General features: G+C 47.7%; 1 protein-coding gene across 3 annotated transcripts in view; it reads right to left on the bottom strand.

Annotated features, from left to right (window-relative positions):
* Nucleotides 1–15,245, bottom strand: part of LOC116712619 (spectrin beta chain, non-erythrocytic 1-like) — a 78,214-nt gene that overhangs the window by 12,911 nt on the left and 50,058 nt on the right. For all 3 annotated transcript variants that reach the window (XM_032552422.1, XM_032552423.1, XM_032552421.1), the window contains 24 exons: nt 14,996–15,113; nt 14,721–14,879; nt 14,197–14,499; nt 12,301–12,454; nt 12,078–12,229; nt 11,782–12,000; nt 11,620–11,700; nt 10,912–11,118; nt 10,628–10,839; nt 10,402–10,539; nt 10,194–10,314; nt 9,909–10,124; nt 8,707–9,126; nt 7,996–8,198; nt 7,799–7,889; nt 7,567–7,713; nt 6,761–7,024; nt 5,747–5,971; nt 4,743–4,832; nt 4,256–4,534; nt 2,968–3,098; nt 2,698–2,902; nt 1,782–2,156; nt 1,541–1,627 (listed from right to left, as the gene is read on the bottom strand). In XM_032552422.1, the coding sequence (XP_032408313.1) occupies nt 1,541–1,627; nt 1,782–2,156; nt 2,698–2,902; nt 2,968–3,098; nt 4,256–4,534; nt 4,743–4,832; nt 5,747–5,971; nt 6,761–7,024; nt 7,567–7,713; nt 7,799–7,889; nt 7,996–8,198; nt 8,707–9,126; nt 9,909–10,124; nt 10,194–10,314; nt 10,402–10,539; nt 10,628–10,839; nt 10,912–11,118; nt 11,620–11,700; nt 11,782–12,000; nt 12,078–12,229; nt 12,301–12,454; nt 14,197–14,499; nt 14,721–14,879; nt 14,996–15,113 (4,597 nt within the window). The remainder of the gene's footprint in view (nt 1–1,540; nt 1,628–1,781; nt 2,157–2,697; nt 2,903–2,967; nt 3,099–4,255; nt 4,535–4,742; nt 4,833–5,746; nt 5,972–6,760; nt 7,025–7,566; nt 7,714–7,798; nt 7,890–7,995; nt 8,199–8,706; nt 9,127–9,908; nt 10,125–10,193; nt 10,315–10,401; nt 10,540–10,627; nt 10,840–10,911; nt 11,119–11,619; nt 11,701–11,781; nt 12,001–12,077; nt 12,230–12,300; nt 12,455–14,196; nt 14,500–14,720; nt 14,880–14,995; nt 15,114–15,245) is intronic.

The raw sequence follows: 15,245 nt of genomic DNA, 5'->3' as shown, positions 1-15,245 counted from the left end.
TGGACCAGGACCAGGACCAGGACCAGAACCAGAACCAGAACCAGGACCTGGACCAGAACCAGAACCAGAACCAGAACCAGGACCAGAACCAGAACCAGTACCTGGACCAGGACTCTGGACCAGAACCAGGACCAGGACCAGGACCAGGACTCTGGACCAGAACCAGAACCAGAACCAGGACCCAGTGCAGATAAAGTCTGGGCCTGAGACGAGGCTGATTCAGTAAATCTGTTAATTATTTCTGTCATCAGACGATTTAATGGATAAATAATTTTCAGTGGATTTAAACTAAAATCTTGAGGAACATTTTGCTTTAATGCTGGACGTTTAAATTAAATCCAGTTAAATTGTTGATGTGATCATGAACTCAGACTCATCAGACGTAAAACCAGCAGATTAAAACCACAGCGACGGTTTAATCAGCAGGAAGAGGAACCGGGTCAGGAGGAACCTCAAGGCCTCTCCCAGTGAGACTGGGAATCATTTCCTAAACCAGTTTAAACCTGAAACAGAAACTGGAGATGGAGCTTCAGGAAACGGTTAAATCCAAAGAGATTTCAGCTGAATAAAAGTTTCTCTCTAAATAAAGCAAACAGTCCAGATGGTCAGAACTACAGCGACTCGGGTTCAGGAGGAGAACTGATGACATATTGATCAGGAGGAGAACTGATGACATATTGATCATTAAATATTGATCAAGAAATGGAATGTTTTTAATTAATATTCACCATTTTACCAGTTTTGTGTTCAGGAGTCAGACTGTAGTAAGGATCAGTTATTTTGGGGATGTTTACAGCATTTTGACCTTTCCCTGTGTGATGTCACAGTGTGTGAGGAGGAACATTTAAAGGGCCGGTATCATATAAAATCAACATTTTCTATCCTTCCTTCCTGTTTTAAAGTTTTTCCCTCATCAGAATCAAACCTGCAGTGTTGCTTTGATTCTTTCATGTTTGAGGAATCCTTTAGTCTCCATGGCAACCATTCAGCTGCAAAACGCCTGGGTGGACCTAGCCCCGCCTCCAAGGCACAGCTCCTCCCTCTCTGCTCCTCCAGACTAGACAGCAGCAATTAGCAAACAGCTGCTGAGTTCATTACAGGAGCTGCTGCTCAGAGCAACACTGGTAAAAACATTAAAGGGTTAATAGAGGAGCCATGTTGGACGACTTCCTGGGGGCGGAGCTTCAGAGAGAGCAGGAGCTTCTTAAAGAGACAGAGGCCCAATTTCAAGGCGATAAATCAGGAAGTTACATTTATTTTAAGTTATATTTAATATTACAACAACTGAAGGTAACAGTTACTAGATTGTCCCTCTATGCCTGGAAAACACGACACCGGCCCTTTAAACCCTGGCTCTGGTACAGTTAAAGTAATCTGTGCTACTGAGGCTTTTTCAGGCCTGTGGAGGAGCAGAGGGCTGATGTGATGTGAGAGCAGCAGCCGTGCAGCATGCGTTGCGCTGAGAGCAGCAGCAGCGCTGTCTCTTTAAGACATCTCAGACTCTCTGGTCTAATGAGGGAGCAGAGTGCTGGCGTCTCACCTCTCCTTCTCTCTTCTGGATGTCGTCGGCTTTGTCTCCGGCGTACGCCGACTGCAGACGGACGGCGTCTTCCTGCAGCTGCCGGACCTGCAGGACAAACCGGTCTGAGCTCAACGAACTCCTTCATGTTTCTACTTTACTAACAGGTTGGGTGAGGGTTCTCTGGACGCCAGGTTCTCTGGACGCCAGGTCCTCCGGGCGCCATGCTCCCTAGCTGCCAGGCTCCCTGGCTCCAGCGTACCTGCGTGCCCAGCGCCTGGATGTCGTGCTCGAAGGTGGTGTGCATCCTCTGCAGCGTCTCCACGGTGTTCTGGTCGCGGCCCAGCTCCTCCGGCAGCTTCTTGTGTTTGTCCAGGATGCGGTGCAGGATCTCCTTGGCGTCGTGGTAGAACTTGTGCAGCTCGTAGGAGGCGGCCAGGATCTGCGTGCGCGTGTCGATGAGCTCCAGCAGGTCGGCCCAGGCCTCGTTCAGCCCGTCCTTCCACTCGGCGATGGTGGCCGCGTCGCCGTGGCCCGCGTTGATCAGCTCGTCCGCCAGCTTGTTGACGCCGTCGACGCGCTCCTGACCGATGTTCCCCGTGTCGCGGGCGAACTCTCGGAAACGCTCCTGCAGCATCTGAAAGGTCAGAGGTCAACAGGATGAAGCAGTAGATCATATTCCACATTAATACTCATGTTTCCATTGTTTTTACTGAGCGAACATTAAAATGTTTAGTTTAAAACACTGAAGAAATACTTTAAATTTGTTTTGCTTTGATTCTAACAATGAAAGTTAAAAAAGTTTCAGAGAAAATGATTTAAACATCTTGATAGTTTTGCTCCTGATGGTTGTTTAAATGTTGCTCCAATATCAGACACATTCACAGACTTTTCATAAATCAAAGAAAAACCAATAAAACTCATGAAAACAGTTTAACATTCAATAGTTAACAAAGCTCAAGAAATGAAAAAACTTTCAAAATATCTTATTCTAGCTAAAATGGAGGAAAATCTTCTGGTTTCCGTTTCTATTTCAATATTTTTGTGATAAATGAATCATTTTCAGTTGTACAGACGATTAAATGAACTTTTAAAACAGTAAAATATTAAGTTTATCAGAAGGAAACCTCAGACTGCAGCAGTTTAGGTTTCATTTGTCAGCAGAGCTCGTCTCTCACCGTGACGTGCTCGTAGTCCTGGCCCAGCTCGTGCGACCCGGCCACCACCTCCCTCTCGGCGATCCACTGCTCCAGGTCGTCCACCTCCCGGTTCAGCTGGAACAGACGGAAACGTTCGTCCAGCTTCCCGCGCCGCTCCTCCGCCAGGTCCTTCAGCCCCGCGTACAGCTTGTCCACCTGCGACTGCCGCATGCCGATGCGCTCGCTGCGGAGGGACGACACGGGGTCAGGGTTCGCTCTGCAGGGGACGGGGCTAACGAGCGGCCTCACCTGTCGGGGTGTCCTGCGGCCACCAGGCCCCGGCTGGTGCTGGACAGCTGATGGACGGCGTCGGCGTAATCCTCCACCGCCTGCTCCAGGATCTGATGCTTTTTCAGCATGGCCACCGAGCTCTGCTCATCCTGGACAGGGGTCAGAGGTCAGAGGGGCTGATCAGAGGTCAGACAGCATGCTGAACCCGGTCAGAGGTCAGACCGAGTCCTCTCTGCTGAACCGAGCCGCCAGAACTCAGCGACGCCCAGGAGGAACCGAAACCAGAACAAGGAAGTGAAAGGAAAAGAGAAAGACGGGAAATTTACCGAAAATTTAAAAGCAAACAAAGAAGAAACAAAATCTGGAGAAACGGAAAAAATAAAGAAAAAAATGTTAAAAAGATTCAAGAAAAGGATGAAAAATAAAGAGAAAAGAGGATCTGGAGGAAAATAAATCATCTAGAAATAAATAGATCTACAGCTACCTATCTAGATAGATAAATAGATCTATATCTGTCAGTGAGTCATTAGCTCTATATATATAGATCTATAGATCTATATCTGTCAGTGAGTCATTAGCTCTATATATATAGATCTATATCTGTGTAACAGTAAATCATTAGCTCTATATATATATAGCTCTATAGATCTATGTCTGTCAGTGAGTCATTAGCTCTATATATATAGCTCTATAGATCTATGTCTGTCAGTGAGCCATTAGCTCTATAGATATAGCTCCATAGATCTATATCTGTCAGTGAGTCATTAGCTCTATATATATAGATCTATATCTGTGTAACAGTAAATCATTAGCTATATATATATATAGCTCTATAGATCTATATCTGTCAGTGAGTCATTAGCTCTATATATATAGATCTATATCTGTGTAACAGTAAGTCATTAGCTCTATATATATAGCTCTATAGATCTATATCTGTCAGTGAGTCATTAGCTCTATATATATAGATCTATATCTGTGTAACAGTAAATCATTAGCTCTATATATATATATAGCTCTATAGATCTATGTCTGTCAGTGAGTCATTAGCTCTATATATATAGCTCTATAGATCTATGTCTGTCAGTGAGCCATTAGCTCTATAGATATAGCTCCATAGATCTATATCTGTCAGTGAGTCATTAGCTCTATAGCTATAGCTCTATAGATCTATGTCTGTCAGTGAGCCATTAGCTCTATAGATATAGCTCCATAGATCTATATCTGTCAGTGAGTCATTAGCTCTATAGCTATAGCTCTATAGATCTATGTCTGGTACCAGGATGTGTTTTCTGGCTCCGCCCACCTTGGCCTTCTCCTCAGACATCATGTACAGCTCCTGTTCGCTCATCCAGGCCTCGGCCTCCGCAGCATCAAAGTAGTACTGCTGGGCCTCGTGGGCCTCGCTGAGGCGGGAATGCCGGTTCTCCGTCTCCTTCCGGATCCGCTCCCACAGCGCCTGCAGCTCGGTGAGCCTCTGCCGGATCGGCTCGGCCGTGGGGCTGCCGGCCCGCAGGACCTGCTGGCTGCGCTCAAAGATGTCGTCAAAACGAGGCTGGTGGCCCTGGATCTCCTTTTGCAGCGTCTGCAGGGAGGCAGGACACACACACACACACACACACACACACACACAGAGAGACAGGACACACACACACTCTGGGTTAGTATGGGTTCAGCTCACTGCATCATGTTTCCTGTAGTTTCCTGTTAAACTCTGTAGATGTGCTACAGCAGTCGTGTTTCATCTGTTCAGGTTGTTATTAAACGTTTCCTGGTGAGAGGTCAAAGGTTACCTGGTTCTTCTTGATGAGCAGCTGCACCGTCTGCAGGTTGTGTCCGTGGTCGGTGGACGTGGCCAGAGGCAGCCGCTCCTCCACCCACAGCTGCACACAGAGCAGGAGGTCAGAAACATCCAATCTGGTTTCCATAGAAACTAAGAACCAATCAGCCGCCAGTAAACACAAAACAATAAGCATTTATACAGAGAATTAAATAAAAACAGATATAATCACCATGATGATACAGCACTGCACTGAATCCATTCACCTCATTTGATAGAATCATATTTTCTTAAAGGTTAAAGTAAATCGACTCTTTGATCCACTAGAAATAAAACTTATTAAAAGTTCTGACTTTTTTTTATTATTAAAAAAATCTCAGATCCTCTCAAATTATAAATCTCTTTGTTTATAAATGTGCAATATTAATGGTAAAATACTGTATTTTAAACATAACTTACAGAACAAACTGCTTCACATCATTTAATACCAGAGCTGATTATTATTTATAGATTGAATAGATTAATAAAACGACAAGCTGAAAGCTGGAAATAATCTGGAGAAGAAGAAAATATGATCAGCTGCATGTCAGACGATCCTCCAGCCTGATGATTTATAAATTTAATAACTTTGTTAAAAATAGATTTTGTTGCTGTTCGATGTTGCAGACATGAAGCAGAACCTTCTGCAGCTTCTGCTCAGACACAGAAACTTTACTGTGACCTGCTTTACAAATCGGCTGCAGAAATACAATAAATAACTGTAAAAGGTTCTGCTGGGTATAATCTGACGGTTTAATGAAACCAGAACCACCAGAACCATCAGAACCATGGGGTCCAGACTGACAGCAGCAGTTCTCTCTAAAGTGAAACTCTGATATCGAACTTTATTGTAAACTCGGTTCTTCTTCTATGAAAACAGAAGTAGTTGCAGCTTTTATGTTTGTTCCTGGTTTCATGTTGATAAAGTGAACCGGGAAATGAACAGAACCAGAACCAGAACAGGAACTGTGGACTCACGATCTCGTCCTCCACGTCTCGGTTGAACTGGTGGATCTCGCGAGACGCCATCAGGTTGTCGCGCCTCATCTTGAGCGGCGCCAGCAGCGTCTGGAACTTGTTCTCCACGGTGATCCGCTTCCCGTCCACCTCATCAGAACCTTTCCCCTCCTGGCTCAGCGCCTGCGACTGCTTCTGCAGCTCCTCCACCTCCTTCTGACGCACCTCCACCTGGCTCTCCAGCATCTGCAGGAGGAGGAGCACAGGGAGGCTCCATCAGCTGCTCTGTTTTAGGACCAACAGCGTTAAACACTCTGCTCAGCGTCTGACCTGGAGAACCAGAGTCGTCCTCCATCAGATCCTCAGTCCAATCAGACGATACGTGAGGAAGAGAGGAGTGTGAATTATGTAACCGCAGGTTCTGCTCACCAATTTAAAGGAGCAGCAGAACTAATGATTGATAGATCTATTGATAAACGATCTGATCAGCGTCTAAAATGCATAAATCGTTTACTAAAGTTTTATGATCTACTGGGGAAATTTAACATGAAGAAACATGATGAATATTAAAGATGTATTGATGTAGATACTGAAAACGTTCTAGATCTGTTATCAGTGACCATGTGCCAATCTATTCAGCATAACTCTATGCTTTATGAACAACATCATGGTTTATTACTGGGATCCAAACTTTCTGTCGTGAGTCTGAGCCCAATCTGTGTTATTAATCTATAAATATCACGTAGATAATTAACTTTTCAATAATATTATAATTTATTGATTGTGTCTGTAGAGTTAAAAGCTCCTCTGATCACATTTCCATTGATCCGTCATCAGGTCCTCTGGGTTTGGCATAAATCAAAATGGCTGAAGCCTAAACCTTCCAATCACAACAATGTCAGTTTATTGATTATCTGATCTGATATCTGATCAAAGAACAGATGACGGAGATCTAAAGAGTCACGATCTATCGTCAGCATCAAAGAAAGCCTCTAAATCTCTGCTGTACTGGTTTAACTGGTCTGACTGGTTTACCTGCTGCTTCTTCAGCATGATGTTGACGGAGGTCAGGTCTTTGCCGAAGTCGTCGGACTGCAGCTGGCTGTCCAGGCCGGTCAGCCACTTGTCCAGGTCGGCGCAGCTCTGGGTGAAAAGCTCGGCCTTGTTGGCGTCAAACAGACACTTGGCCTTGGTCTGGGTGGTCGACTCAAGGTCGTCCCACATGACCTTCAGGGACGCCAGCTTCTCCTTCACCATGGCCTCCGTCTCTGGCTTCTCTGCCATCAGCGCCTGGCCGTCCTGCAGCACAACCACCACACAGAGCAAGATAAGCTAGCCTAAAGTTAGCATTAGCTGAGCTTTAAGATAAGCTAGTTTATAGTTACCATTAGCTGAACTTTAACATAAGCTAGCCTAACGTTAGCATTAGCTGAGATTTAAGATAAACTAGCTTATAGTTAGCATTAGCTGAGCTTTAAGATAAACTAGCTTAAAGTTAGCATTAGCTTAAGTTAGACAAGATAAGCTAGCTTAGAGTTCAGTTAGGGTTAGCGTAGGTAAGGATAGAAAATAATAAGCTAATTGAAATCAAGCTAAGATAGAAGCAGCTCTTTGCAGTGTAGCTTATAAAATATTATCTTTGTATGGAGGAACTTTAAGGATTATGTTTATACTCAATACTTTTATTAAAACATGTTTTCTCACTGGAATAAAGGAAGCTTTAAATGATTAATTTCCGTGAGAACTGTTTCCTAAAGCTAGCTGAGCGTGATCTAAACCATGTTCTGTGATTTTCTTGCTGAAAGCTTGATTTAAGCCACGCTGAGCGTTTCCCTCCTGACCTTTTCGATCTTGTCCAGCCACTCCTTGTTGGACTGCAGCTCGGCCATGAAGGCCTGGTGCTTCAGCCACTTGCTGTGCAGGTTCCTGGCCTCGTCGTACGTCATGTCCTGAGCCGTCAGCATCTTCTCGTTGATCCACAGGGACAGCTGGGGACAGAGACACGCTGAGCGTCCAAACCAGACAACCCGCCCGTCTGCAAACCGTCTGTGACCTTTCACCGCCGGGCCTGACCTCTTGGCAGTCCTGCAGGAACTTCTGCAGGTCCCTGTTGTCCTTCAGCCTGCTCAGCAGATCCTTCGCCGCCTGCCGGTTCTTCTTGTGTCTGAGACGAAACATCAGAACTGAGTCAAGCTTCATGGCAGACGTCCCAACCTGCCCACAGATTAATCAACACGTTTCATCTGAAGAGCAGGCAGGATCTGTGCTACCTCTGGTCGATGGAGTCCACCTTCTCCTGGATGCGCTCGCCGTTAATGTTACCGTCGGCGACCAGGCGGCGCCCGGTGTCGACCACGCCGCTGATCTTTTCCTCGTTGGCATCCATGGTGGTCATGAAGTCCTCCTGCTTCTTGATGGCGGCCTCGGCGGCCTCCAGGGTGGTGGGCATCTCGGTGTGGGCCAGGACGTACTCCTGAGCCGAACACACAGCAGAACTCAGACCAGTTAATATTAATATTATTATTAACACTAGACTACTCTGCTTCTTCTTCCCTTGTATTTTCATGACGGTTGACCAACATCTGACGGCTCAGAGGTTCCAGTTCTTCCTATGTTCTTCCTAAAATGCTAGTTCTTTTTAACAAACTAAAAACAGTTTTATATTTTTTTATTCATTCCTGATTGCGACAGACTAACCTCTGAGACATTTTTAATCCTGAACATTGAGTATAATTTTCTGTTTTCCTTGAATGAACATGTTACTGACCCAGAGGTCATCCACCAGCAGGGGGCAGCACCTTCCTCTTAATGAACCTGAACTTGTTTTATCAAAGTGGCTGATAACCAGAGGTTGAATGGACTTGGTCCAACAGGTGTTTTTTACCAGGTAAGGGTTGGGTGTTGTGTGACATCATCAGCGTTGGTTACCGGGGCGAAGTAGCAGGTGTGACATCATCATCGTCATCATCGGCGGTGGTTACCTGGTTGTTGAGGAAGGCCTCGGCCTGCTTGGTGTCCCTCAGAAACAGCTGGTAGGCGTGGGACTGGGACAGCAGGCTCTGCCGGTTCTCCCACATCTTGTGCAGCTCGTTCCAGCCGGTGTCGAGCGCCTGCAGCCGCTGCCGCAGGAACATGTACTGGGCGTCCGTCTGGCCCTGCGTCACCATGTCCCCCATGTCCCTCATCTTCTGGTAGTCCTCCTCGTAGTTGCGGATCTCGTTCTTGATGTTCTCGTGCTGGGCCAGCAGCTTCTCTGCCTCGGCCAGCGCGTTGGGCTTGTCCTCCGAGGCGATGGCGGTCTGAGTGCGGGACAGCCACGACTGGAAGTCGTCCAGCTCCCGCAGAAACTGCTGCAGCTTGCTGGCCTCGCCCAGAGACTCCTCGCGGTTCTTCAGCGTCCCCTAGAGGCGGACCGGGACAGACGGGTCAACGTTAAACACACAGATTCATCCGCAACGCTTAACACGCTAATATCACAGATCGCTGATTAATAACATCACATATTTGGACCTAAAGGTCTCTCTATCACGGACGGTTAGTTGGCTCAAAGTAACCCTTTGCAGTGCCGCAGTACGCAGACTGGTACCGCGGTCAACAATGTCACAAAGCAGAGTGGAACGATGAGGTGACAGGGTTTCCTGACATATCAGAGCCATGATAGGAGGAGGAGTAAATATCCACCAAAAAAACTTCTTCTGACTTTAAAGGTCAAACATTTTGTTTTGCTGAAACTGAGATTAATCTCAAAATTTCAGTTTTTTTCTGGCAAATTTTCAACTGTTCAAACTGTTTTTTTCTTGAAAATTCTTGATTAATCTAAAAAAATTCAGAGGTTTTGGAAAATTGACTCTTTTTCCTTCTTATCTACAACGACCCTAACATGACATTGTGCAGTCAGACTGGGAGCTCAGCTGTTAGCGTTCAGAGGCTGCAGGCCGTTTGAATCCGTCTTCGGTTCCTTTGCCTCATGTCTTTCTAACCGTCTGTCAGATTACTGTCAAATAAAAGTTGTCCATTGTGATGGACGTTTGGATAAAACCAGGGTTTTAGGTATTTACTGTAACGGTGAATTATCCTTCCATCGCAGCAGAACCAGTTTATGGAAACATTTAATTACATTTCAAATCGTCCTGAAAATGACGATTGAAAATGACGCAGAGCGTTTGCAGAGACGACCTCTGACCTTCATGTCGTCCCAGACGGCGGTAATCTCGGCCAGCCGGCCCCTGATGGCGCCGGCCTGCTCCGGGTGTTCGCTGGCCAGGCGCTCCGCCTCCTTGTCCAGGTCCGTCAGCTTGTCCTCGATGGCGGCCAGGTCGCGCTCCATGCCGGTCAGCTTCCTCTGCAGAGCCATGACCCCGGCCAGGTCGTTGCCCAGCTCCTGGGTCGACTCGATCACCTGCAACACAGAGCGGCCCGCTGAGGTTCTGCCGGAGGCCCGGTTGGTCCGGGCCGGGCCGGGCCGTACCTTGGTCTTCTCCTTGATCCAGGACTTGGTCTCGTTGCACTCCAGGTGGTAGTTCTGGACGCCCAGCGCCGAGTTCAGGTTCTCCTTCTTCTGGTCCACCAGGTCTCTGAACTGGCTCCACCTGAACACGGACAGAACCGCCATCAGAACCAGGGAATTCCACCTGGACCTGGCCTGACCCAGTTTCACTCTGACCCGGCCCACTCGCCTGGTGTTGAGCTGGTCCTGCTGGGCCCGGATCTGGGTCTCCCCGGGATGCCCGCTGTGGACCAGCTGCCGGGCCACCTGGTTCACCACGGCGACGCGAGACGCCTGGCTGTTCATCTCCGGCTCTAGACTCTCGAACCTGCAGGGAGACGGACAGCGAGCCGTGAGGAACGCCGGCGGTTCTGCTCCCGGCCCGTGGTTCTGGTCCGGCCGGGTCCGGGTCTCACCGGTGCTGGACCACCTCCAGGTCCTCCAGCTTGTCGGGGATGTCCATGCCGTTGAGCCACTGCTCCTTCTCGTCGACCCACAGTTCGCAGGCGCTGGCCTCGCTCAGCATCTTGTAGAGCGCCAGCGCGTCCTGCAGCGCCTGCTTCCTGTGCCGGGTCAGCTCCGCCACCTCCTGGTACCGCTCCTCGATGCCGGCCAGCCGGGCCCGGACCTGCGGGGCGGAGGCGGTGAGGCGGGGTGTCCCGGCCCGACGTGAGCGGGGACCGCGCGGCGGCGGTGTTACCTCCTGGGAGCTGGCGTCCTGCGGCGGCAGCGTCTGCGCCTGCTCGTGCAGCGCCTCGATGACGGGCCGGTAGCTGCTGATCTCCTCCGCCACGTCTTTGTGCTTCTTCACCAGAGCCTGGGCCGAGAACTCGTCATGGCCGACGTCCACGCTGGAGACGATGCGCAGGACGTCCAGCATCCAGGTGTCGATGTCGTCGGCGTCAGCCTGAGGGTCAAAGGTCGGGTCAGAGCAATAACTCCTCTATGGACACTGGATCAACATAACACACCTGATTCAATCGTTTCACTGAACTCTGACCCAGAACAGCAAAGCATTCTGGGAAAAACTGTAGCTGCTTAGCGGGCTAAGCTAGCTGGGTGGCGTCAACTCACTCTTTGGTTACCTAGCAACACCCTGCAGAGTATTTTATGGTTACCTAGCAACAACCTGTTTAATAACCTGCGCAGCAGCAGTGTCATGTTTCGTCTCACAACGGATTGAAAATAAAAACCAGTTTGAAGTGAAACTGGATGAAACAGGAAATGTCGCCTCACCAGTTTCAGATATTTAAAATAAAAACTGATCAATAATTATTGATATCAACTGATATGAACATTTTTCAGCCATATTGTTCAGGGGTAAACGCAGGAAGTGGTGACTGGGCAGTAGGAAGTAGCTCCTTGACCTCTAACTGGGATCTAACTGGGATCTGCGGGAGTTTCTCACCTGGAACTGGTGCAGGTTGCAGGCCTCCTGCAGGCGGGTCTTCCGTACGGCAGACAGACGCTCCAGAGCCGCCCACTGATCCTACAGAGACAGGAAGTGCCCTGTTAGGCTGGTTCTTTCAGAATAAAAGCCTCCTGACGCCCTGACCCCGTGTCGGCCCACCTGGATGTCCTGGATGCGCTCCTTGATCTTCTCGGCTCCGAAGTGGTTGTCGTCCACCAGCTGCTGGCCCTGCCTGATGGTCTGCTGCAGGTGGGCGGCGCGGCCGCTCATCTCGTCCTCGAAGGCTTTGTGCTGACTCAGCAGCCGCACTGTCCCCGTCAGATCCTTCCCATGATCCTCCAAGGACAGGATCTGCTCCTTCTCCCGGATCCAGCCCTCCTGCAAACCAGAACGCCAGGTTACCATGGAAACCGCCACCGCAGTACGGCTGACGGAGGGGTCGAAGGTCACCGGACCTCCTCGGCCATCTCCCAGAAGAACTTCCAGAGGCGGCGGGATTCCTCCAGGCGGGCGCGCCGCTCCGCCGCCAGCTGGTTCAGCTCCTGGTAGCAGAACTCCATGTGCGCCACGCGGTCCCGGATGACCTGCGGGTCACAGGGTTTGTAGCCTGGGGGAGGAAGAGGAGCGGTGAGGGAGAGGAGCGGTGAGGAAGAGGAGCGGCGGGAACAGGCAGCGTACCGTCGGTGTCGCTGGCGAACTTCTGGGCGTTGCTGTTGACGTTGCGGACGCGGTCGGCCTGGATGGAGATGTCGGCCTCCACCAGAGCGTGTTTCTGCAGCAGATCCTCCACGCCCAGCAGGTGCTTCCCGTAGTCCTGGGACAGCAGCAGCATCTGCCGGGGTCAAAGGTCATTCAGGATGATCAGAAACAAAAACGTTTTCCTGCTGAATCGTCTAAAACTGTATTTAAAAAGTGAAAATATTCTGGAAATGTTTCTGTTTTGGTCTCCAGCATCGTGAAGCTGCTGTTGTTTGGGACAGAGTCTGATTCCCAACTGGACCTGCAGCGCCACCTGCTGACCAACAGCAGCATCCTTCATCCTTCTGACCTGATGAAAACCTCAACAAGTAAAATATCCTCAAGGAATAATTATGCAAAGCATAATAAACATCTGATGGTTTTAAGATTTAAACAGATGATAAAAAAATCCTGCAGAACCTTTAGAATGTTATTTATAATATAAAACTGAGAAATTATAGTTTAATCTTCCAAACTTTCTGTATTTTCATTCTGAACCGTATTAAGATCATTAATGTTGTTTATATCAGAATTAATAAAAACCATTAAACTGTTAAAATGTTAATAAAAAACTGCATTAAAGTGAAACATGGAAAATTTTCTCCCACTAACAGAGTTTGTGAAAATACAGTTAAAAATTGTCATGATTATAAAATGATATTTAAGACTCAAACTGCTGAATCCAGAGGACCTCAGACATGTTCACAGCGGACCAGATTTGACCCACGGGCCTCGAGTTTGACACACCTGGTCTAGGTGATTATGACTCCTGAATGTCTGCAGGTAAGACGGTTCCTCTTTTATTATTTGGACTGGGCACATTAATCACCTTTACTCTGATTTACAGAGGTGTAAATATGAATTAGATCAATAGTTAAATTATATTTTTCAGATAATTACTGAAAAACAGAAAAATCTTAACGTATAAAACAGGAGCTTCATGATTCTGCTCGTTCGAACAAAGATCTGCAAACGTTTCAGTGATGCGTGGGTTTACTGAACAAGACTGAACGGTTGCCTTGGGAACAGGTTTTAGTTTAGTGAAAGAAACGGATCAGAAGATGAACTTTACATCGAAATCAGGTTGGAATAAAATTTATCCTGTTTATAGGCAGGAAGAGGAAACTGATCTGATCTGATGAGCCAATCACATCGTCTGATTTAACCTTTAACCTTTAACCTTTAACCGCTGAGCTCATTACGTCCGTCTGCAGATTTTTAACTTTCAGCTGTAAAACAACAGAAAATGTTAATTTCTGAGAATGTGAAAGTTTGATGTTAATCATAATTTATTCTGTAATAAAATGGAGCAGTAATAGTTTCAAATAAAAATATAAAAACAGAATTTGATTTTAGGGTTTTCATGAAAAAAAACCCATTGCAGATGTACAAGAACAAATTATTTTGTATTTAATTATAAAATTTAAGCAAATAAATTAATATTTATCTTTAAATGAGAAACAAACTGAACATTTTAGTCAAAAACGGTAAAAGAGGAAATTCTAATAATTACTAATAAAGATACATGAAGATAAAAGTGAGGAAGAGAAGTGATGAGTTTTTATTCTTATTTAAATAAGATAAACGCAGAGAAACATTTACTGCTCAGACCTTCATCCTCCAAATAATTAAAGACAAATTTGAGTTATTTCTAATAAACTTTGTGTCAGCAGTAAAATAATCTTTCTGCTGGAGTTTCAGTCTAAACAGCAGCAGCAGGTCAGTTTTCTCTTGTCTGGCTGTATTTCTGTATTTCAGCTGTACAACAAACAGCTTGATGGCGTCTCAAAGCTAAAGGTGAGGCGTGAGCCTCGGCGGTGAGGATGATGACGTTACCTTCATCTCGTCCATCCAGTCCATGATGTAGAGCATTTCCTGGAAAACCCTCTGCAGGCCCAGGTTGAGCTCCAACCTGTGGCGCCGGGCCTTCAGCAGCTCCAGCAGGTACTCCCACAGCCGGATCACGTTGTCCTTCCTGGCCGTGATGCGCTTGATGTCATGGTAACTCTCCGCCTCCAGCTCCCTCGCCACGGCAACCACCGCCTGAACGCGCTCCTCGTACGCCGCGATGTCCGTCTCTATGGCTTCATGCTTCTTCGTGGCCGCCTCCACGGCCTGCAGGTCGAATCCAAAGTTATCCTGCAGAGGAAGACAGCAGGAAGAAGACAGAAAGAGGAGATGAAGGAGGAAAGGAGAGAAAGAACAGAGGGATGATAAGAATCAGAGGAAAAACAAAAAATGAAGGAGAAAAATCTGAATTAACAAGTAAAACATCCTCATATCATTCTGGATTATGAATAACTGAGTTGACATGTCCAGGTGAGTCCAGGTGAGTCCAGGTGAGTTCAGGTGAGTGGTACCTGTGAGACCAGCCTCTGGTTCTCGCTCAGCCACGTCTCCCTCATGGCAGCCTTGCGGTCGAAGCGGCGGGCCAGCTGCTCCAGCTTCTCCTGGCGGATCAGCTCCGTCCTCAGGGCCAGCTCCCGCTCATGCTCCGCCTTCTCCAGACGCTCCCAGGCCTGAAACAAACGCACCCGGGTCAGAGCGGGAACGGCAACCCCGGGTCGGAGCGGGAACGGCGACCCCGGGTCGGAGCGGGGACGCCGTTCGCCCCCTGATGTCACGCTACAGGTACCTTGTTGATGTCGGAGATGAGCTTTCCTTCACGTGGCGTGAAAACTTTCTGGTTGTTGGCTCTCATCTTACTCTGGATGGTGAAGAGCAGAACCTCCAGGTTCCCCTTCTCTGTGAACCTGAACACACATTTCATGTTTTACTAAAGATCCACAGCTGCATCTCGTTTTATAACTTATTAAAATGTAAAAACATGGAATCAAAAGGTTTCCCCTGAAGCCAGCTGAGCTCAGCGACAGCGGCGCTGCGTC

The sequence above is a fragment of the Xiphophorus hellerii genome, chromosome 22, assembly GCF_003331165.1.
Source record: "Xiphophorus hellerii strain 12219 chromosome 22, Xiphophorus_hellerii-4.1, whole genome shotgun sequence".
NCBI classification, from domain to species: domain Eukaryota; kingdom Metazoa; phylum Chordata; class Actinopteri; order Cyprinodontiformes; family Poeciliidae; genus Xiphophorus; species Xiphophorus hellerii.
Note: the sequence above shows the minus strand (reverse complement) of the source record. Positions and strands in the feature narration are given on the sequence as shown.